The 22852-nt window shown below is 56.6% G+C and overlaps 1 protein-coding gene across 10 annotated transcripts in view; it reads left to right on the top strand.

The window, feature by feature from the left end:
* The window catches only part of LOC111139231 (target of myb1 like 2 membrane trafficking protein), a 124181-nt gene extending 103625 nt beyond the window's left edge, over window positions 1-20556 (top strand). For 3 of the 10 annotated variants that reach the window (XM_022491438.1, XM_022491434.1, XM_022491444.1), the window contains 8 exons: window positions 1466-1514; window positions 2064-2187; window positions 4536-4653; window positions 5653-5725; window positions 7924-8013; window positions 13960-14019; window positions 15898-15934; window positions 16670-20556. In XM_022491438.1, coding sequence (XP_022347146.1) covers window positions 1466-1514; window positions 2064-2187; window positions 4536-4653; window positions 5653-5725; window positions 7924-8013; window positions 13960-14019; window positions 15898-15934; window positions 16670-16818 — 700 coding nt within the window. In that variant the 3' untranslated portion in view covers window positions 16819-20556. Of the gene's footprint in view, window positions 1-1465; window positions 1515-2063; window positions 2188-4535; window positions 4654-5652; window positions 5729-7923; window positions 8014-13959; window positions 14020-15897; window positions 15935-16669 lie in introns of all 10 variants that reach the window. The other 7 variants (XM_022491436.1, XM_022491440.1, XM_022491439.1 and 4 more) reach the window with 3 other exon arrangements.
* The last annotated feature ends 2296 nt before the right edge of the window (window positions 20557-22852 follow it).

Here is a 22852-nt window from a genome sequence, read left to right as displayed (position 1 = left end):
TCTCCCAAGTCTGAGGCCCTCGACCATCAGAGACTTGGGGCCCTGGTCCCTGCACTCACAGCGCCATGACCTGGCATCAGTTAGGGTCAGTGGGACAGACGCTTGGGTCTGGCGGCTTAGACATTTTGCTATGGGCATCATGACCCCGGGCCTTGTCTCCGCTTCAACTGGGGAGCAGGGATGGGTGGTCCTGGGTCTATGGAACAAATTTCGAAGAAATCTCTTTAGTAAGAATGTGTGGCCACCCAGGGGCCTCGTGTGTCCTTCGGAGATCAGGAGCAGATCTGGGGTGCCTCGACTCCGAGCTTGAGACCCCTTGGTTTTGCCTTGTGGTTCCAGTTTCTCTACCTTAAATGAGCCTGGCTTTTCACCTGTTAAAGCCATTTCTGCCCCTCCTAGGATAGGAAGACGGGCTCATGTCAGCATTTTCCCCCAAGTCTGTCACGGCCGGCCTGACCACAAATTCAGAGCAAGCCCTGAGGTGCCATTCTGGCTAGAGTGCTGTTGATAAGACTGCTAGTCCCTCCAGGATGGTGTGAGAAAGGTACTCCAGGATTAGAAACCTTTCAGGCCTGTTAACATTCCGCTTCTCCTGATAGGCCATGATTCATAAAAACACCCAAGTCTCTCTTGAAACCACAGTGGACACACACAGCCTAACCAGGTTATCCCTCGTGGGGATCCCTACTCACCAGGCACTGAGCCGAGCAGGTCTCAGTAAAGGCTGGTTTCTCCAGCCTCTAGCTGCAGGAGGTCTCTTAGCCACCTCTTTGCCCATGGCATTTTGGAACTTTTAAATGCAAGGGCAGTCCATGTGCCTGCCTCCCTGTTGCCCTTGGATTCCCCACCTGGTGGGTACAGGAGAGGAGAGGCTCTCTGTGGTTGCTCCTAGCCAGGTCCCATCCACAGCTGCTGGGGAGTCTTTGGGCCAGGCCAAGGGCCTGCACCTGTCTCCCTCCTCTAGGCGTCTGCCCTGTGTGCGCCCCAGCCCCCCTCCTCTAGCACGCTGAGCTGGGGGCATTTTAGTGACGTAGGCTAATCACACCGAGCACAGCTCTGTGAAAAGGGAGGGGACGGCATTTCTAGCCTGGCTTTGCAGATCCATATCTGAGCTACTCCCAGGTAAATGGTTGGGCCAGCCTCCCCTTCTAGGAAAGAGGAGCACTCTGGGCCCAGAGCGTGAGGGGACAGCTGGGGTTGCTTATAATGACCGCCTTATGATGGCATGTGCCAACCAACACCTTCCTCCCTCACCTCCACGTGCTCGTGGGTGATCCTGGAGGCCAATCCTCTGGAGGAAGGCATGGCAAAGTTGGAGCGGGGGAGTCCACTCTCCCTGGTCCCCCAAATGGCCCAGATTGGTTTCCTTTCCTGGAGCCTCGGTCCCTAGGAGCTCTTCACAGGACCAGAGAGCATCACTGTGCTATATCGTCCCTCCTCACTCTGCTTTCCCTTCCCCTGTTAGGTTCGAGCGATACAGGTCAGGCCGATCGGTGCAAAATCCCAGTAATGGAGTAAGTATTCCTTCAGAATTCACCCCTCTCCAGATGCTGGGAGACCTGTATCCCTTTGGTCTCACCTCTGGCGTTTCTAAGTGGGGGCTAAATATGTGGGTCATGAGGGGCACCTGGCTGGCCCAGTCTCTAGAGCATGGGTCTCTCAGGGTCGTGAGTTCAAGCCCCACGTTGGGGGTAGAGTTTTCTTTAAAAAAAAAAAAAAAAAATTAGGATAATGAAGGAGCAAGCTCTGGCTGATGGGATACTGCAGAAGAACTAGCAGACACGTTTCTGGCGGGAGTGTGGCAAGCAAGCCCCAAGTTACAGCTCCCCGGACAGCAACTGTCCTGATGACAGCTTCACTTGCCTCCTTTGGGGACAGCAGGGAGGAGCCAATGGGCAGGGGCCACCATGGAGCCCTGAAGTCCTGGTGAGGAAAACTGCCTTGTTCCTGGACTAGTGCAGCATTGCTGCTTCTCCTTGGGCGCCCTGCAGCAGGCCTGCCGGCTCGTACCTAGGACCCCAGCTCGGGGCTCAGGGGCTCACCACTGTCTTATGTGCTGGCAGGTACTGAACGAGGTGACAGAAGACAACTTAATAGACCTGGGCCCGGGGTCTCCAGCCGTGGTGAGCCCAATGGTGGGGAACACGGCACCCCCGTCTTCTCTCTCCTCTCAGCTTGCAGGCTTAGGTAAGTGTCTCACAGGGCTATCAGGGGCCTTCTTTTCAGTCCACTTCCCAGTTGTGAGTCAGGGCTGAGGGCCCCTTTGTCTTCTTGGTTGGAAGGCCCAAAGAGAGCCTTTAGAGGGATCCATGGAAAAGTGTATCCCTGACACCCTGTGGCACCTTTAGTTGATGACTTCTGTCCCTTAACTTCAAAGTTTAAACCTGTATTGGAAAGAAGGGGGCAGTGGGGGGAGTTCCAAGCAACTGGAAGCTATTTACCTTTAAGGAACAGTAGCTGCTGTGTTTTATCTGGAATGTTCTCTGTGGTCAAAGTGATTGTCTTCTCAAATTAACTAGGCCAAGGATGGCAAATAGGTTTCAGCTCATTGGCTGCTTGGGACAAGGTCTAAGAAGGATGCTGCTTGGGAGATGAGTCTGTGGTTGATTGGTGATGCCTGCCACGGGCTTGGAAACGGGAGGCGATGGTGCAGGTGTATTTGCTCTTCTTGAACTAACCAGCAGCCCAGGGTGCTGTCTGAAGCCTAAAACAAAAGAAACTCACCACTTTCCCACTTTTTCATTCACGAGTGTGGATATGATTCTAGATGTTACAAATACACTAGATGATACACCGATTTGTAATAGATAAAATTACCATATTGAAGTAATAACACACAGCCCTCACAAAATTCTTTCCATCTTGCTTTTCTGTTTGCCTTTTTTTTTTTTTCTTAATATTTATCTTTAGGGGTGCCTGGGCGGCTCAGTGGATTAAGCCTCTGCCTTCAGCTCAGGTCATGATCTCAGGGTCCTGGGATCGAGCCCCGCATCGGGCTCTCTGCTCCGTGGGGAGCCTGCTTCCCCCTCTCTCTCTGCGTGCTACTCTGCCTATTTGTGATCTCTCTCTCTGTCAAATAAATAAATAAAATCTTAAAAAATATATTTTTCTTTATACCTTCATTCCATTTCAGTTGAATCGGGCTTTGATTTAGTGGCCTGTCCATTGCTATAATTCTGACTTCTCAGCATCTCATGAATCCAGGAATCCAGCATGGCCACTGTTTCTCTTTTGGAACAGATTTCTCTGCCTTCAATCCACCCAGCATATGGCCACCAGATTTAATATCTGAAAGTCAAATGAATTCTGCCTTCCATCTTAAATAAAGGTCTAGTATTGGGGCGCCTGGGTGGCACAGTCGGGTAAGCGTCTGACTCTTGATTTTGGCTCAGGTCATGGTCTCAGGGTCATAAACTCAGGGTCATGAGATCAAGCCCTGTGTCAGGCTCCACGCTGGGCATGGATCCTGCTTAAGATTCTCTCTCTCCTTCTCCCTCTGACCTTCTCCCACCGCTTGCACATGCTTTCTCTCTCTCTCTCTGTCTCTCAATAAATAAATCTTAAAAAAAAAAAAAAAAAACGGTCTGGGGGCGCCTCGGTGGCTCCGTTGGCTGAGCATCTGCCTTCAGCTCAGGTCATGATCTCGGGGTCCTGGAATCAAGCCTCACATTGGGCTCCTTGCTCAGTGGGGAGCCTGCTTCTCCCTCTGCTCCTCCCTTCTGCTCATGTTTTCTCTCTCTCTCTCTCTCAAATAAATTTTAAAAACCTTTTAAGAAAAAGGGTCTGGTGTCCTTCTCATTGGCTCCTTTACCTGGATTTTGAGGCTTTTCACAGCCCAGCCTCTGCCCACTTGCCTTTCTAGCCTTTTTGTTCATCATTGTCTCCAGAAGCGTGTTTCACTCCACACACCCTGGACTTCCCGGCTCTGTGCCTTGGTACCTGGCTCTCCCCCTTCTCCTCGCAACAGAGTCCCCCTTGTCCTTTAAGCCCCACTCGTGAGTCAGTTTTGAGTCTCTTCTAATTATCTCAAGCTAGGTCCTGCGGGCGTCTGTCTGTCCCCCACCTACTGGGTGTGCCCTAAGGCCGAGGACCGCGTTAGTCTCAGTTGGGTCCGCTCATGGTCTGGCTCTGAACGTGGTGGGTGCCTGCAAAATCTTTGTCAAGGAAATACATGAGCCAGGCGCTTAGACGTGTGATTGAGTCAGCGAGGAGCGTACTGACGAGAGTGCCACGGGACGTCTGCAGGGACACCGGCCCCAGGCTCCTCCTCGCTGCCAGCAATCTCCCTCTCATTCATAATGACTCTTCCCCACCTTGAGCAGCTCTGGAGCCCGTGGTTTCTGTCCCCCCATCTGGGCCCCAGCATGGCTCCTCCTGCACATGGTAGGCTAGGGGTGCCGAGAAGAGGCCTGTGTCCCCGCTGCCCTGCCTCCCCGTGTAGAACCCTAACCTGACCACCCTTCCGGACCTTGGGACCCTTAGTCCCCAGGCCACATTTTATTCTCATCGTCCCCTCCTTTGTTTTGTCGCCACAGACTTGGGGACGGAGAGCGTCAGCGGCACCCTCAGTTCACTCCAGCAGTGTAATCCCCATGACGGCTTTGACATGTTTGCCCAGACGAGAGGGAACTCCTTGGCTGAACAACGCAAGACGTACGTGGGGACCGTTTCGGTGGCTCTCGGAAGCCATCGGGGGAGGATGGATCCAGGCCTGGTCACAGGCCAACACAAAGACGCCTTTTAGTTACCAAGTCCAGGGCTGCCAAGAATGCTGAAATATGTCTGTGAGGACTTGGCAGTAGACACAGATTTTGAATGAACACCCCCCCCCCCACCCCGCAGCTCCCGCCTTGGGGTTGACTGCGGTTGGATTTCTCCCGTCAGTCACCAGAGAGTGCTCTGCGTTCTCCCACTCCCCGTGCTGCTGAGGAGGAGCTGGGAGCTGGGGGGCCGCCAGGCACGGCACGGAGTAGCTCTTACCAGCGTGGTTTGCCTGCGCGAGGGTGTGGGCAGAGGGTTCCCTGATGGCAGCGCCTGCCAGGAGAAGCCATATGAAATCCGGGACGTTGGTCCCAAAATAGACCACTCCCTACATCTCAGGGAGGCACAGGAATATGGCTTTGAGCTTCTCGTTCAATCTTGAGGCAGGCCAAGAACGCTTTCCTGCCTCTCCCCGGGGCCCGGCACCTTGAGGCACTTTGCTTTCCGCGTTTCCCTGCTCACGCATCAACAGGTTAACCAGAAACCCAACCCAAAGCCCCCGTTCACGCTTCACCAGCTGTCACCACCTGCCTTGTCAAAAGCCACTGCGGTGGCTGCTTTTTAAAACAAGAATTAATGTTGCCTGCAGTTTCAGGGTACTTTTGACGTCTTCTGTCATTGGGCTTTGGAGATGCCCTAGTATTGTTCCTTGAGAGGAATGTTGACGGTGTCCCAGAACCCAGAGGAAAGGAGGGGCTGAGGCAGTGCTGGAACCCTGGCCTCCTGGCTTTAGCTGCAGTCAGACGGTGCACGAGCCCTTCAACGCCAGGGCTGTGGGGAATGGCTTTCCAGGCACACGTGAGGGAGGTGCCAGGGCTAGAAAGTGATTCTGGGTCACCGCCCTGTCCCCTGGGAACACTGCAGGGAACTCACTGTGCTGCTTGTCTCCAGGGTGACCTACGAGGATCCCCAGGCTGTCGGAGGACTGGCTTCTGCACTGGACAGTCGGAAACAGAGCTCTGAAGTGGTAGGTTTTCCAGCCTGTTTTTCTACCTGGAGTCCTCTGGAGGGGAAGTCGGCCCGGTAGGGAAGCAGATGCCGGGCTGCGTGGGGGGCAGGGCCCACTGGGGGAGACCGGCAGCGTGAGAGCACTGGACTGCCTCACTGAGTCTGGGTGAGGCCCAGTCAGCCTGCCCATGGACCCAAGAGCGGACAGGCCCCGAGAGGTGGCAGCGTGCTCAGGCCTCCCTCCTAGGAGGCCTAGCCCCAGAGCCACCTTCTCTTCCGACCTTGGTGGCCCCAAGCTCTCAGGGCACAGGTCTCCGTAGCCAGATGGGGTCTGTCAGCTGGTGCACTGCCCTGGGGGTGGGCAGTGCTCTGATGAAACATGGGTTGGTACAAGGAAGGGAGAAGCTCATCTGAGCCACATCCGGGCTGCTCGTCCATCGTCTGCCTCGAGACGCAGTACCAACCCACTAGCAGGCAGCGGAGGGCCAGGATTTGGCTGGGGATCTGGGCTGGGGGTGGGTGGAGGCCAGGAGGGTGTTCTGGAAGGGGCAGAGCTAAAGGCAGAGGTGCTTTGAAGTGGAGGGTGGTGCTTGTTAGAGCCCCAGATGGCAGCTGTGGATTCTGAGGTTTCAGGTCATTGCCGGAGAAAGGATGTGTGTCTTAATGCTTCTCATGGGATCGTCCCCCTTTTCACCTAAGGAATGTGTGTGGCAGTGTGTGAATGAGTGTCTGTTTGCAGGGACAGAGAGGGGAGGGCGGATAAGGGCCCTGGAACAGCGGAACCTCCTTTCAGGGTCCCCCAGCTGGGTTAGAGAGGAGCAGTGCTCATCTGCCCACTGGAAAGGGAGGTTTGCTTCCAGAACAAGAGTTCCTGGCCTCCTGCTGCCCGTGTCCAAATGGGCCCAGGCCGGCACCGGTTTCTGTGAGAAGGCTCACCTTGGGGAAGGGACTTGGCGCCTCTGTCCTGGCTCAGCCAACTTGGTAGCCGGCCTGTGTGGCCCTCTGCACTGGCCACCAGGGGGCACAGAAGAGCCAGCCCAACTGCCTTGGGTTTGAGCACCCTGCCTTTCCACACACCCCCACCCCTACCCCAGGACTGGGACTCCTAAAATCTATGCAGTGGTCATGTCTCTGTTTCTCCCAGTACTTGGAATGTCTCCTCCTGAACTCAGAGGGCATCAGGAGGCCGGGCTGAGGGCCCACCAGCACCTCCCCTCCTTCCTGGCCCCCCACAACCTGGCCGGCAGCCCCATCCCTCCCTCCGGGCCCACCTGGTCTGCTCCCCGCTGTGTCGCCCGGGCTGGCCCCCATCCACGCCAGGGTGTGTCCTGCTGCACCTCTGTACTTATCAGTGTCCAGGCCTGGATCCGTGCATACAAGAGGTGGCCAGCTTCCCACCCTTCACCCTTCGGGGTGTGTGGCTTGGCCCATCTCCCTGTTTTTAGAGATTTTGATGAGTCCAGCATGATGGTAGGCAGATCGCTTTCATGTGTACTGCTGCATGGGGGGAAGCAGGGTTTGTGCGCCCTGTGTGTGTGTGTCTGGGTGTGTCTCTGTGTGCACACACACTGACCCACGTGAACCCTCCAGCCAAGATTGCAGCTTCTCTTGTCCTGTATACTAAACTGTGCTGACCTGGAAATGAAAACTGGGCCACAGGAGAGAAGGAGAACACAGGCAAGGGGAGAGAATTGTAGCATCACACCACCGAGCAGCCAGACCCAAATCGTGACTTTTTACATGCTTGTATCTGTTCAGAAAGGCCGATACACCCAAATTCAGCGTTCGAGCTAAGAGTTTGGAAAAAGAACGCACAGGTAGCTGAGGAGGAGGAAAAAAACAGAAATAAGTTAGAAAAAAAGTAGAAATGACTTCGTGAAAGCTGGTTCTTTGAAAAATTGACCCTTTGCCAACCCCAGAGCCCTAATGAGCAGAAGCAGCATGATCAGCCTTCCGTGACCTTACGGAGATCTTTCAAGTGTGCAGGGATAGTTGGCATGAGTACTTGGTACCCTGTTGGGATTCTCAGTTACTAAACTTCTCTTCTCTTTTTCAGGCAGGTAAGGGGGAACATGCTGGCGGTGGGGGTGTGGGGCAGCGGGACCCATCTCCTTGCACACTGACGATAGATCAACTCTGAACAGTGGCTTTTCTGTCTCCATGATATATACTGTTGCTTTCTTTATCCTGGGTCTTGCTGTGACTTTTCTTTCTGGGACTTTTCTGTCCTCGGCCCAGAAGAGGGGTAAAGGTGGGCACTCTGACCTGGAGCCCATAGACAGCTGGCTCATAACCCAAGGAATGGTGAGAAGTCACCAGCTGCACCGAGCCCCCTGTCCTCCCCAGTGCTTATCTGTGTCCCCTGCTGAGCCCTTGTGAGTCAAGACAGTACAAGGCCATTCTCTCCTTTCTGACTGGGTGCCAAATTTTCCCCTCCTGCGTTTGTGCCATCTCCTGAAGCCACAGACTTCCAGCCCTGGAAATACCTTCTCTGGTTTTCTGCTGAGGTCCGTGCCTCTGAGCCTTAAGGGTCTGGGACATTTGTGGGAGTGAGGGGAGGGCTCCTTCCCTCCTTTTACTGTCTCTGGAGCTCTTGGCAGTATTCAGTTTTCCAGGATAGAGCACAAGTTTCTGTGGTTTTTGCTTTGAGGTGGGGGGCGTTTCTGAGAGAATGGACTTGAAAGTATCTGACGGGTTAAAGACGCCCCCTCCAGACTATGAATTTGGCAGTCCTAGGCTGATGGGTTTTTATAATGGAGTTATTTGCGTCCACTATATCCCCTAGAAGAATTTAAGACATCTTTAAGAAACACACAAACACAATGGGAGCAGAGTAAAAAGAAGACAAAGCCAGGGGAGGGTTTTCTTTGTTTTGTTCTTAAGGATTTTATTTATTTCTTTGACAGAGGGAGAGAGATCACAAGTAGGCAGGCAGAGAGAGAGAAGGAAACAGGCTCGCCACTAAGCAGACATCCCAACGTGGGGCTCGATCCCAGGACTCTGAGATCATGACCTGAGCGAAGGCAGAGGCTTAACCCACTGAGCCACCCAGGCACCCTTGTTTTGTTTTGTTTTGTTTTTTTTAATTCGATAGCCAACATATAGTACAGCATTAGTTTTAAGCCGGGGGAGTTTTAATATCATAAACACATTTCTCATGAAGTAGAGCACTTCTGCCACAGAGTCCTGGGTGGGTCTCTCCTGCCTCATGTGGTCCGGTGGCCCTGAGTCTGATACAGAACAAGAGGGTGACCTCGTTCCAGGCCGCTGGCTTTGGAGCGATGATTTCATTCCGATTAAGCCCTGGCCCTCACCGAGCACCTCTGACCCAGAGCCCAAAGGTCTGTGCGGACAGGCTGGAGCAGGATGGGTTGCACAGAAGGAGGCTGGAGAGAAACCGTGAAGCGTCAGCCTGTGGGGTGGAGCAGGGCAGACACTAGGCACACACACCAGGGGGAGGACGCATAACTGCCAGCCCGTGGCCAGCGTGTCCGAGATGGGAGCAGCATAGCGGGGGTCACCTGCCTGAGCAAGGTGTGGCCAGCATGCAAGGCTGTGGGGGGCATCTGCCTGCCACTCCGGCTTGGAGCTAAGGACCTTTGCATGGCCACACTTGGGTCCCAGCAGCAGGCACTCCATACTGCAGTATTGCTACACTAGACCGCACAGCAGTTCTGAGACACGTAGGCTGCCTGGGCCCTTCATTGACTTCTTCAGGGACAGGCTGGGGCTCGGGTCCTGTGTGCGGGTGACCTTAGAGCAGGACTCCTGGAGACCACGTCCACATCAATTCCAAATTGGGAGGATCCAGCCGTGTGTCCTTGTGCCTATTAATCCTGCAAAAAAGGATACTGCCCATACAAAGTACCCTGAGTGTGGCTTTGGCCGGTGGTGGCGCCTGCCTCTGCCCATACAGAGCCCCCCTCTTCTGGCCTGTCCCCCCACTAGAGCTCCAGTCTCCAACTTCCCAGAAACAAGCCCAACTAACAGCTAACCCGGTATCTTACCTGCCTGACTGCAGTGTTGTTGTTTCTTTTAAACAACGTCTATTAATTGCTTTGCCTTATTTCCCATAGTGTAGAAACCCTGAGTCTTTCCAAACCCCCCAAGTACAAATTCTTTACTTGGAAACTTTTTGTGCTATCGAGTGAGACTGAAGGGCTTCTTAGACCGTTCCTCATGTTTTGGTGGCAGTGGGACGCGTCATAGGGAGGCTTTCACAGTTCTCTAGAAAGAACACACCTGAGCTTTTCAGAAATTGCTCCCGTTGGCGTGGTAGATCAGACTCGTGGGCTGCCTTGTAGAGTTGGGGCTCGGTCTCCTTGAGATGCTGGGTGTCTAGGTGACCAACACCGCAGTTAACCGTCCCAGATTCGTTGGCCATCAAAGAGAACCCTGAGAGGCATGGTGAGCCAGCCTGCCTGGAGGCTGCTGATGCACTGTGCCCCCCTCAACCCCACGCCCTCTCCACATGCAGGGCGCAGCCAGGAAGATCTCCTGAGAGGACTGAACATAAGCCCCGACAGGAGCAGCGGTAGTTTAGTGGGAGTGCGCTGCTGCCAAAGCCCAGGTTTGGGCCTGGGAGTGGTGGGGTGCCCTGCTCAGCCCTGGAGGACCCCCAGACACAGCAAGGCCAAAGCCACAAAGATGTCTGGCTGTGGCCAGGCCCGCGGCACTGCCTCTCCCGCACCTGCAGCCCGTCGAAGGACAGCGGACAGCTCCCCCAGCGTGCATGTCAAAATCTGTCACTTCTGGCACTCAGCACGCCAGTTTCTCTTCGGACTCTGCAGATGGGCCGGGCGTGTCTCCCCATTGCCTCAATCGAGCCGGCCCCACGGGCGCCGGTCTGTGTGGGATGGGTGGTCCCGTGCCAGCGTCCTTTATTTTTCTGTCTTCGCATCTTTTTCTTTCTGTTCCCCTCCCCCAACACCAACACCTTCCTCTTCAGACCCTTCAGACCAGCCTTCAGCTCTGGATCATTGTCCAAAAAGATGCTAAAACCATGGCATGGCAGAGGCCACATCTCTTGGGGATCCGCTCGAGTCTCATTGGAGATGAGAACACTGGGTCTTCCCAGGGGCCTGGTGACGTGCCCAAAGCCATGGGGCAGTGACAGAGTCCATTGCCCTCTTCCCTGGCCAAGGCCTCTCCCAGGAGAGCTTCCTCTTCCTCCCTCCCCGTTTCTGCAGTTCTGTCTGGGGAGTAGCGTGCGTGCTTAATCTGAGTCCAGTAGTACCTGCGCTACTAGAAGGAACTTTGCCCTGCTGGAAGTCTCAAGGCATTGATTTATCAGGCCGGGAGGTTTATATAGCTAAGGTGTTCTGTCCAACCACGAGGAACACAACCCTTGCCCTGTGTTCTATAAGCTTTACTCCTAGGTCTCCCCATAGCTGCACGGGGATTCCCACCCCGAGGCCAAGTGCCTTTCTTACTGGAAGGACTCAATGCCAGCTGTGTACGATATCGCTGGGTTTCAGAATTAGGAAACAGAAACCCTGACCTGGAAGTTAAGGGGTTCGGAGTCCTCGGTGGTGAAAACTAAGTATGACCCAGCCATCACCCTATTTCACAGATAAGGAAACGGAGGCCCAAGAATTGCCCAAGTCCCATCCCCATTCCTGCTCTGCCTCTTTACCCGAAGACCTGAGGCTTCTTAGGGTAGCAGAGGTTCCAGCGCTCCTGAGCGAAGAAGCATATCCAGGGAAAAGTGATTGATTGAAAAATGATCTGACCAGCCCAGCCCAAGGGGTCCATCGCTGGGTGTCCTGGCTCCCGGGGCTTCGCCTATAGGATGTGCTTCCAGAAGCCCACTGTTTATTAGGAGACGTCTAAGAGAAGGAGAAAAAGTGTTCCCATGATCCATCTTTTGGGAAGTTTTGTTTTGTTTTGTTTTGTTTTTTGAGGAGTTTCTCAAATGTCGATGTTTATTTTCTGAGTGTGCTGGGTTTCGGGATTAATCCTCAAGGAAGAAAACTGGAGCATGATACCCAACCTCGAGAGGCTGACTTTGGAACAGGGACAAAAATATTGTAAACCAAATCAGAAGGTTGAAGGCCCGTGACCCCTTCATGGCTTTTTCTCAAGCTCCCGCCACACATCGGAAAGCTCTGCCCCTCAAACCTCTGTTTCTCCTTGATAGGCTAAAGCTGGGTCAGTATAAAAAACCGCAGTGCACACTCCCAGCCACCGACTGTGGTTGGGCGTTTTTTGTTTGGAGATGCCGCTAACTTTCCAGGCTGTTTCTCAGAACTGGGCGTGGCATGCATTGTCCCAGACCAGGCATTCTGACTTAGAAAAGCATCAAGATAATGAAAATTGGCATCTCCTGTCCCACGAACATGTCAAGACAGAAGTCCTGCCAGCGAGCGTGAAATCAGCAGGTCATGCCCCACGTGCCCTGCTGCCGTTTTTTGCTGTTGAGGGAGGCGGGTGCTGCCTTGGGTACCGTTAGCTCATCCATGCCAGGGATCTGTGCCCTCCAGAGGGAGAATCACTTGTTCCTTGTCCCTAGGAGCCCTCTCAGGGTGATTTGAACTTGCCATTTTTTTCATTGCAGTGTTAAGTTCCCACTTAATGACAACATAGATAGAGTCTTCCTGATCTGATTGATGTTGGGCTTGCACCTTTACGAAGTTGCCTTTATGAAGAGACTGCTGGGTCTCTAGTTAGGCCCAAGACCCAGGAAGCTACCCCAGGTGCCTGGAGCAAGGGGGCTGCTGCTGCTCCAGCTGTGTGGGTGCGCAGAGCTCCTGCAGGATTGCAGACCCCTGCCTGGTGTGCTCTGGCAGGCTTAGGAGTCCTCGCTCTTCCTCACACCGCAAAGCCCATCAGCAGCAGGTTTCTGCCTCCAGGAGTGGCTTGTCCCCATCAGAGCAGGGCTGGTGATGGGAAATCTTTGTTCTTTTCCTTTGTTAAGGTCGTGTTATTATTTTTTTTTTAAAGATTTTATTTATTTATCTGACAGAGAGAGATCACAAGCAGGCAGAGAGGCAGACAGAGAGAGAGGAGGAAGCAGCTCCCCGCTGAGCAGAGAGCCCGATGCGGGGCTCGATCCCAGGATCCTGAGATCATGACCTGAGCCGAAGGCAGCGGCTCAACCCACTGAGCCACCCAGGCGCCCCGGTCGTGTTATTTTTTAGATTTGGCAAACATGAAGGCAGCCCGCTGATTGCTTATTTTTACTGTATTCTTACCCTAGATTGTGACGCTGGGGGAAACCAGCCATAGACACAGTGCTAGTGAATTTTCTGGAAATAGCAGACTTGGGAGCTACTCTTGCGTACTAGCCAAATGCAGGTTTCAGAATCGCTTCTCACCCCTCTCGTGCCCCCCAGGCATGGGCATGGCTGGGCCAGGTCTGGAGACAGCTCAGGCGGCGCCCGTGAGACATACCTTCGTTGGCTCGGAACCCACCCACCCATTGCTCCCCAGTTCTCCATTCTCTTCCCGAACTCCTTTCCTTTGTTTTCCGAAGCCCAGCCAGCCCTTGAGAGCCGGGAAGATGGAGTGAGACTAAAGGAACCACTGCATTCTGGGCCGCTTCGTGATTCTCCCCTGAAGAGACACAAAGCCGACTTTGGTCATCAAAGCTCTAGCTTACGCCCATTTCTGTTGGCGAGAGATGGGCCTGCTATCAGCCAGGACTACCCAGTCCCAGGCGCTCCCCTCCTCCCACTCACCAGTGCACCAGGACACAGTCCGAAATACTTTCAGTGCCCGCCTGGCCACCTGCACCCCCGCTCCGGGCAGACTGCCCCTTGGCCTAGTGACATTGGAGGGGGGCCCCCTGGTGTCTCCTCTTGTCACCCCTGGGGGGTGAGGCTGGACAGCCAACAGGCAGGACTCTTCCAAGGGCCCTAACCCTATGAGCTCAAGTTCAAAACCAGCCTACAGGACCAGCGCATTTCCTGAGACGAGAAGGGGCTTTGCAACCCCGGGCTGAGAGTAGTCAAAAAGTTATCCATTTCAAGAACGCGTACAGCTGCCCTCCCATCCCCCCCACCCCCACCCCCACCCCCACCCCCGGTCAGCCCTGCTTCTTAGAACTGGCCACCTCATCGCTTCCCTCGCTTGCCATTTCATATGTGGCTGCCTTGTGTTGCCCGCGCCTGCTGTGCCAACACGTTTTTTTGCTCTGTGTACGTTTTGGTTTCGTTTGGGGGTTGCTTTTGACGATTTCCTTTGTTCGGTGTTCTGTCTCCCCTCACCTGGCTGTGGGGCTGCCTGACCCGCTGCTTGCCGCCTCCATAGATCCCCGTTGCGCAGCCGTCTGTCATGGACGACATTGAAGTGTGGCTCAGGACGGACCTGGTGAGACTCGACTTTTCTCTATCGTGCGCGGGCTGTGGCGAGGCAAGCGCTTCTGACGACAGGCCAGGGGCCACCGGCTGCTCCCCCAAGGGGTGGCGGAGGAGGGTGGCCAGCCGGCTCTGCTCTCCTGCCCTCTTGCCCACCCCGGGCTGTGGCTGCCCCAGTGCACCTGCTCCGGGCACGGCCCCTGAACCCCGGCTGCCCCGGGGGCCGCAGCGGGCAGGGCTCTGGCTGGCTCCAGAGCACACACTTGTCCCCGGTTAACTGTTCTGTAGCAGCTGTGTGTGTGCTTGGGATTTTTTGGTTTTGGGGGTTTGTTTTGTTTTGTTTTGTTTTTGTTGTTGTTGTTTTGCTTTGGGGTTTTTGGATCTTAGCGGGATTTATTTTTAATTTTTTTTTCCTTTTCATGTGAAATTCTGCACAGATGAGTTGGGTGTTTTGTTTTTGCTTTTGTTTTTCAATTTACTGTCATTCCCACTTCCCTAGTGTCTTCTGGTATCTTGGATTTAAAAGAACCCTTGCCCTAGAGACTGTTTAGCCACAGAGCTAGGATAGGAAGGTGAGGACATCACGCATCTGTCAGTGGCAGCAGGTCCCAAGAAAGGAGGGCTGCGGTGGCTGGTCCCTCCCTCTGCTGCTTACAGAGCACTTCCCTGGCCGCAGAGTGGGGGTTGTGGGCCAGGGGGCTGATGAAGAAATGCACTCTGGGAGGGGAAGCAGCTTGCCCAAGGGCATGGCTGGGCAGAGTCCCAGTCCTGGAGATACCTCATCTCTTCTTTCTAGCTGCCGCCTCTTTAGGGGACCCTGTCCCCAGAACAGAACATCTTTAACCACAGGGTTGGCCTGGCTGGCAGGGGGCTGCTGACTTGCCCACTTCTGCACCCCAGGGGGCCACCTCCCCACAAAGCTAGGCTTTCTGAAACACTCATTGCCCTGCAAAGAGAATCCCCTCGACCTCTTTTGCAAGGGAATGCCTGGAAAAGAAAGAGCTCGTCTCCCAGAAAGAAGTGAAGCAGGAAGGACCAAGGCCTTCCCCTCACAAGGGGGGCCCGGGGTTCAGAAACAGGCAGGGACCCATCCAGCAAGGCTGAGCACCAGGTCATGGCAGAGCCAGGAAGGAAGCCAGATCTCCTGGCCGAGCCCAAGGCCTTGTCCACTTCCCCATCCAGCTCGCTTCTCTGTCGCTGTGCAGTGACTTCCCAGGGACCACTGCATCCTCCAAACAAAAGTCTTACCCACCACATTGCTAAGAGCTCTCGGAGCTTCCATGGCTTCTTGGGGACTGGCAGCAGGTGACGGAATCTGGGCCACAGGAGGCTGCGGGACACGGCTTCTGGCGGGACGGCACTCCAGCGGCCAAAGACTGCCTCCTTGTCAGCCCTGTGCCCGGAGCTTTGTGGCGCTCTCGCAGTTCACAGCTGTGGGCACGGACAGCGTGTTCCCAGATCCATGCGGCTGCTGAGTGAATGAGCACCTGAGGGGGCCCTGGGCACGCTTTGGGCTCAGCCTCCCTGAGGCCCCTGCTCTGGGAGAGTGTGGATGGGTGCACAGCAGCCTGCTCTGGTCCCGTCTGGAGCTCAGCCCAGAGAGCCAGCCTGCGCCCTTTTTTTCCTTTTCTTTCTTTCTTTTTTTTTTTTTTTTTTTTTTTTTAATTTTCTTCCTGGCTCTTCCCGAGCATCAATGCCTAGAACCACTCAGTTTGGGGTTTTTGTTCTGTTTTTTGTTGGTTTTGCTTTTTGGAAAAACAAACGTCCGAGTCTCTGCTGGGACAGGCAGTCCTCAACTGTTGCGGAACTCCGGGAAGGGAAATGGGAGGGTTGGCTGAACCCATGTCACCAGGGTGGGGCCCTAATGCTGCTCTCTCTGCTCCTCCCGCAGAAGGGCGATGACCTGGAGGAGGGCGTCACGAGTGAAGGTACGACCTGGTCAGCACCTTGACAGCTCCCCACCCTCCATCGGTTCCTCCTGCCCAGGGCTCTTGGGGTGCACAGGAGCCGGCACCCACGTGGTCTCGGGCCTCTCCTGGTGCCCATCCGTGCTTGGCCTGGCCTCCTCTGCCATGGGCTGCTCTGCTCTGCCCCAGCCAGGCCCTGTGCTGATGAGGGGAAGTGTCAGAAGAAGGTCCCAGAGCTAGTGATGAGTGGGGTCAGACGGCCATCCAAGGTCAGCACGGCCCCCAGACCTGCAGTCCTAACCAGTTTGTCCCTCCCCCCGAATTCTCAATCCAGTGGAGATGCAAGATATATGTCCGGGAGTCCACAGGGCACAGAGGGCACTTCTCAGGCCTGGCGTCCTGTGACCTCACTTCTGGAGGGCCAGTGGCCCCCTTCCTCCTGTACCACCTGTCAGCAGCCAGGCTTCCTGTTTGCCTGGGAGGCCACAGAGGAGGGAATCAAGGCTGGGTCTTCAGGCAGCAGAGGGCCCGGATTCAGCCCCTGTGCAGGCTGGCTGCTCCCCTGCCCCTCCCCGCCTCCTTTCCTGGCAGGCAGCCCAGGGCCAGGGTGGTGAGCATGGGGACTTGCACAGGGGCGACTCCTCTTGGCACAGGAAGGGGACTCCACGGGGAGCAGGTGGGATGTGGTCCTTTGAGCCTCACTGCAGGTCTAACCCCCTACCAATCCCGGCCCTTGCCCGGGGTTTTATATTGCAGAATTCGACAAGTTCTTGGAAGAAAGAGCCAAAGCTGCTGAAATGGTCCCCAGCCTCCCCTCGCCCCCAGGGGAGGCCCCAGCCCCAGCCTCAAACCCCTCTGGCCGGAAGAAGCCAGAACGGTCAGAGGACGCCCTCTTCGCCCTGTGAGCTGGTCTGTGGTTCGGCTCCCTAAACGGCAGGTCATCTCCTATCTCCCCGGTCCACAAGAGGCACTGGCCGCCCCTCCCATCTCCAGTCCCCACTTGGTCCTGTGCTGCTGTGTCTCCATGGAAATGCCCCGTGTTTGCTCCCAGGCCTCCCACCAGTCGGGACCAGCTTTAGCCACCTTCTTCTCTCTGGGGGGTGGGACAGTGCCACGGCTGCCAGAGGCTCTCACCCCTGCCCCCGCCCCTCCTGCCCACAGGCTCCCTCTGCCCGTATGTCCTCCCTGGAAAAGCAGGCTGTGGGACCATTTGCCGAGGAGACACCTGGACTGTCTTTTCTCCAGTCCCCTTCCCACAGAGAAGGGGGTCAGACCCCAGGCCCTTCCCCCACATAGCCCACCCCTGCCTGCCTCAGCAGGTCTCCTTGGACTGGCCTACCCTCCCATGCCCCTGTTCCAGAAAGGGCTTGTCTGCACCTGTGGGCTTAGTCTCCCTCCTTGGAATGCTGCTCCCTGACGCGTGTCACGCTGTGGCACTTGGCGTGCTTGGCACTTTAGAAAGCTGTGTGGGTGCCCGTGTGTGAGGCCTCTCATCCTCTTCACCCTCTCTCCATCACTAAGCTGCTAGCCCAGGCCCCCCAGCCACGCCGGCTCAGCGGCTGAGCCCGGGACCAAGGGGGCCCCATAGGCTCCTGGGGTGCAGAGGGAGAGCCAGGGGCAGTTGCGAGGACGGCATGCAACCTGCGGATGGTGGTCATGAGGCACGTGGGTTAGCCCCGCAGAGGTACACTACCAGAAGCCAAACCACCCATGCCCACCACGTGCTGCCTTCGCGCAGTTGTCCCCGTGTCCCGACAGCCTGCCCTCCTCCCCCTGCCCCTACCCCAGACCCCCCTGGCCACCGACTTGTATCCTCTCTCCAAGCCAACCCGGAAGGCTAACACGAGCCTGAGGCTGACTATACTTTCTTCCGTTACTGGTGTGGCTCCTGGCCGTGGGCAAGGTGTCCGAGCCAGCCTGACCCACCCCTGTTCTGTGGTTGCCCGGAAGAAGGAAAGCACTGTGGCAGCTGCTTCCAGCCAGCCCGTGAGTCTCTGGGGCCCGGGTCAGTGTCCCAGTATGCGCTGCCCAGGTTTCCGGGCCAGACATGTTCGCAAGCCGTGGTGCCGTCAGCCCTTCCCACCTGGCAGCCGGAGCAGCGAGCTTGTTGACACAGGCTGCCTTGACGCAGGCTGACACCAGTGCCTTGGGCTCTGGGAGATGCATCTGGGGCTGGGCCTGGACACCTCCGTGCACAGCAAGGCGCCACCCGGCCCAGAACCCCTTGCCCAGGCGCGCGCCGCAGCTTCCCCATAAGAGGATGCTTGGGGTCTGGCCGGGGGCTCGTCTGGCAGGACCAGCTGGGGAGGTCACACTCCAGTTCCTCAGGGGACATGCAGAAGCTCCTCCTCAGAGATCAGAGCTCAGCCAGCCTAACTCCAGCCCTGCCCTTCCGGGCAGCCAGGGCCATGAACCTCCCTCTTCCCCCCGCCCCTGCGCCTCGGGCCACTGTCCCTCTCTCCGCAACATGGCTCACGCAGAGCCCCCCCGAGGCCTGCTTGCATGTTCACACGTCTGAAGTCAGCTGGCTTGACAGGAGCTGCAGAGAAGGTGGCCGGGATGGTTCGGCTGGACCCAGCGACCCAGGTGCCCGCCGTGTGGCACAGTCTAGAGCACTTGTCTCTGTGAGAGCCGGGGGCCCACCTTCGTAGCTGGGCCTTGGGGGGTCAGTCCTTTGACAGCCGCCGAGCCTGGCATCCTCTGAGGGAAGAACCGGCCTCCCTGCCTTATAGGAAGGGAGATCCCCAACAAGAACGGGGTCATGAGGGGAGAGGGGGCTCCTGGCAATGAATGAAGCCGAGGCCAGCGTCTGTCTGGGGAGACCACAGCACAGCTGCTCTGTACCCGTGGTCCAGAGCTGTCCCCCAACTCCAGGCCGGGCTTGGAGAGACCAGGCCAGCCCGGCGGTGGTGGTGGGTCCTGTAAGCTGACAGGAAGGTGCCGGCCCACGCAGGGAAGTGTCATCTGCCTTCCCGGCCTGGAGCTGCCCCTCCTGCTCCCACACGCATCAAGTCCAGAGGCAGCCTGCCTCTACCTGGAGGCCAAGGTGGCGCTTGAGGCCTGCCCAGAAAGCCAAGTCAGGGCCCAGTGGCCTTAAAGGGGTGCTGCCCAGCCCTTCCTGTCCCCAAGGCCATCGGCCCCCTCAGCCACAGACTGCTGGCTGCCTTCCACCTGGGGAGCGCAGGCTACCTGCTTAGGGAGGGGAGCAGAGTTCTGGCGGGTGAGCTGGCCAGTGCCTGTGCCCCAGGAGAGGGAGACCCCTCATGAGCCACCAGCCTTTCCACAAGTGTTAGAAATCACAGATACAGTATGTACTTAATTACACTAAATTATTGCTGGGATTCCTTATAAGCACTAATTATACCTGATTATAGGTTAAAATATTTATTTTGTCAAAATATTTTCTTGGGGATGTGTTGAACCTTTTCTGTGTTCTTTGTGTGCTAAGACGAGAAAACTAGCCATGGCTTCCCGCCTGCCTTCGGGGCCAGTGGGCAGCAGTGACCCAGGGCCATGGTGGGCTTCTGGCTGGCCTGCCGCAGAGGGGTCCCTGTCCGGGAGCCCCAGGCACCGAGCCGGCCGCCTGGGGCCAGGCCGAGAGGTGACCTGCCTGCTTGTCTGTGCAGGGGACAAGGGCTTTCTCAGCTGACAGGGCTTGTCGCCAGTGTGGGCCAGAGGAAAGGGTGACTATTCGTCTGTTGTCTGTCCTCCTGTCTTTCACTGTCAGCCCCATCCGTGTGAGCAACCATGCTGTCTGCCGGGGCTTGCTGCCCTTCCCCTGCTCACCCAGGGGTCCAGAGCAAGGGGGCCTGCCCTGCCACGCAAGGCCCCCAACTGGGAGAGTGGTGGCAGGGACGCTGGATGGCTCCGGGGGGCAGCAGGCACCCGGACTCCTCCAGCAGCGTGTGGCAGACGGCTGCTCGGCCTCCCACACACCCTCCCCTCCTCTTCCTGCCGCCCACCCCCACTTTGCCTCCACATACACCCGTTTCCGACTCCGTGCACCCAGCCTTCTGGATGGTTTGAGGGGGACTGTGGGCTCACTGGGGAAAAGCTGCCGCCAAGAGTCCTGTGTTCTCAGCCCGGCCACCGTGAGCCTCTTCTCCCTGTGCTGGCAGAACGCTGTCCGCCCCTGTGGGGAGTAGCCAGCTTCAGCGCCTTGGCTCGGGGCGTGTGCACCTCCAGAAGACGCCCCTTGAGGTACCCGCCTGTCCGAGTGCCCACCCCCTGCCCTCCCGGTCCGTGGGGGTCCGCGCCGGGCTTCCCCTGCAGCCAGCAGCCCCTGGGGACAGCTGCCAACCCCAGAGTTCCACTCCTTCCGTGTATAAGATCTTCAGGCTCTTCTGGAGGACAGGGGATGGATATTTATTTCCTAAAGTTTGCACTTAATTTGTGAGGGTCTCAGGATCGTCGGGGGCTACCGTGAAGAGAACTGTGTTGTGTCTGTTGTCCAGCTGTCCCCAGAGTCTGGTGTTATGTCACTGTTGTGCGTTTCTGCGGGCAGAGCCGGGTCTGGAGGGCGGGTCCGTGCACTTGAGCCTGAGCGCATCTACCCACCCACTGGCTCTCCTTCCAGATGTTGTCTCTCTAGTTTGGGTTCTTGCATGTAAAATACTCCACAATAAACAAACAGACAAACTGTTCTTCTGTGATCTTTGTGGAGTCCACTGTGACGGTGCAAAGGGCCTGCCTGTTCTGGACACCTCCTTTCTCTAAGCCGGGGCCGTCTGGGGGGTCCCCTAGAGGGATCAGCTGGGGGGGCTTGCTCCGCTCTCCCCTGAAGCACGCCCGGGCTGCCTGAGCAGGGCCAGGGGAGTCTGGGCTAGAGGAAAATCCCCATGCCTGTCTCAGTTCGGCTGTCCTGGGGCATAGCCTGGTTTGGGGGTGTTGCTTGTAGCAGCGAGAAACCTGCCACGGCCTCTGCCTGAGAGCTCTCCCATGGCCTGGGGTTCTTCTTGTGTCTCAACCTGGGTCCCAGGCCCTCGGCCCCACCCAGAGCATCCCAGGCCTTGAGCCAGCAGGCCTGAGCCACTGCCTCAGCCCCGCTCCGCCGGGCTCCCCGGGCTTGGCCTGGCATCCTCCAGATTACCCACACAGCTTGGGCTGGGCACTGAATTTGAGAGCCGCCGCTCTGAGAACCCCTGCCCCCCGCCCCCAGGGTTAGGAACAGCTTTCTTGAGATAAGATCCACATAGCGTATAATGTACCCTTGTAAAGTACACGATTAAGTAGCCTATATTTTTTGTTTTTAAGATTTTATTTATTTACTTGACAGAGACACAGCGAGAGAGGGAGAAGCAGGCTTCCCGCCGAGCAGGGAGCCCGATGTGGGGCTCGATCCCAGGATGCTGGGATCACGACCCGAGCCGAAGGCAGACGCCTAACAACTGAGCCACCCGGGCACCCCTATTTTTTGCTTTTCTTAAGGAGGCTCCACACCCAGCACGGAACCCAGCGCGAGCCTTGAACTCACGACCCTGAGATCAAGACCTGAGCTGAGGTTGAGTCCAGCGCTTCATTGAGCCCCTGGGTGCCCCTGGGTAGTTTTTAAGTTTGTCGCAGAGTTGCACAACCATCGCCACAATCAATTTTAGAGCATTTTCAGCATCCCACGAAGCAGTAACCCCTCCCCCACTTCCTATACCCTCCAACCCTCTCTCCCTTTTAGAAAAGTTTCTGGGGGCACCTGGCTGGCTCAGTCTATGGAACATGCGACTCGTCCTTGGGGTCATGAGTTCGAGCCCCATATTGGGTGTGGAGATAAAGAAAAAAAAAAATAGGAAGGTTTCTGTCCTCTCCACCCGTCCTGGGAGCTGGCCATCCTGCCCTGGGGTTGTTTCCGGGCCACAGTCCTCTGGGCTGCAGGCCTCAGCAGGCCCAGAGGTCCAGGGGTCCTTGAGGGGTGCAACTTGGGGGCCACGTGGTGCCTGCCTCTTCTCTGCGAGGCTCAGAGGAGACTGGGAGCCCTTTGATCCTTACATGTTCCGGGGGTTTGAGGATGGACCTCTAGTGTGGTGGACTCATCAAGCCGCCAGTGAACCTGGGAAAACTGCAGAGACAGGGCTGGGAAGATCCTCTTGCCTAAGTTTGCCCAGGGCTTGGCAATGGGGGCCAGCACTGCAACTCAGACCTTGGACCTCCTAGGCCAGGGCCATGGAGGGGTGGGTGGCACGGGAGGCCGTCCTGTCCTCCTGGAACAGCAGCCCCATGGGAAGGTAGCTCAGCAGGGGGCTGCCCTGCCTACTGATAAGAGGCAGGTGGGACCCTGTTGGGAGGCCACTTGGGGACCATCACCAGCCCAGGTCAGAAGCAGCAGGACAGCTCCTTTGAGCCAGTTGCCTCGATGGGCTCTAGGGACCTCTGCAAAGGCTCTGCCTGTTTCTGGCCAATCAGAATAGGATAGAGGCTCCCACACTAGGGGGAGTGTGGGGGTGGGCCTCTGAAGTGTGGGTGACCCCCAGTCCCCAGTCCCGGTGACTAGAAGGCGTGGATCCTGAGCTCTGTTCCTGCCCTGTGGAGAGTGGCTTGGCCCCGAGGTAAGCACCGTGCACTTGCCAGGACGCCCCATGCACTTTCAGCACCTGATCCTGAGATCCTGCTGTGTGCCAGGCTGGTGCCCGAGGGGAGGGGCTGCTTGAGTCCTCCCCTCGGAGAGCTCACAGCCTGTTCAGTTCCCAGAATCAAGGACACTCTGTAGCCAGGAAGCCCTGGAGCCCTCTTCCAAGGCGTGCAGAGTGGGGGAGCAGCCAAGGCCCAGAGTAACTGAGCTGCTTGAAGTGGCAGTAGTGAGCAGGCCAGCCACAGGGGAGGGAGAGGCTGGTGAGGCAATTCTGACCTAACAGACAAGCCTCCTGGGAGAGACCTCAAGATCCCTGGCAGTCACTTGCCAAGACGCATTTCCCCAGTCCATTAACAGCTGTTCCTAAAAAGGAGGGGTTC

This window comes from Enhydra lutris, unplaced genomic scaffold (assembly GCF_002288905.1).
Source record: "Enhydra lutris kenyoni isolate GAN:26980312 unplaced genomic scaffold, ASM228890v2 scaffoldscaffold97, whole genome shotgun sequence".
Classification (NCBI taxonomy): domain Eukaryota; kingdom Metazoa; phylum Chordata; class Mammalia; order Carnivora; family Mustelidae; genus Enhydra; species Enhydra lutris.
The sequence above is the reverse complement of the archived record's forward strand: the minus strand, read 5'-3'. Positions and strand labels throughout refer to the sequence as shown.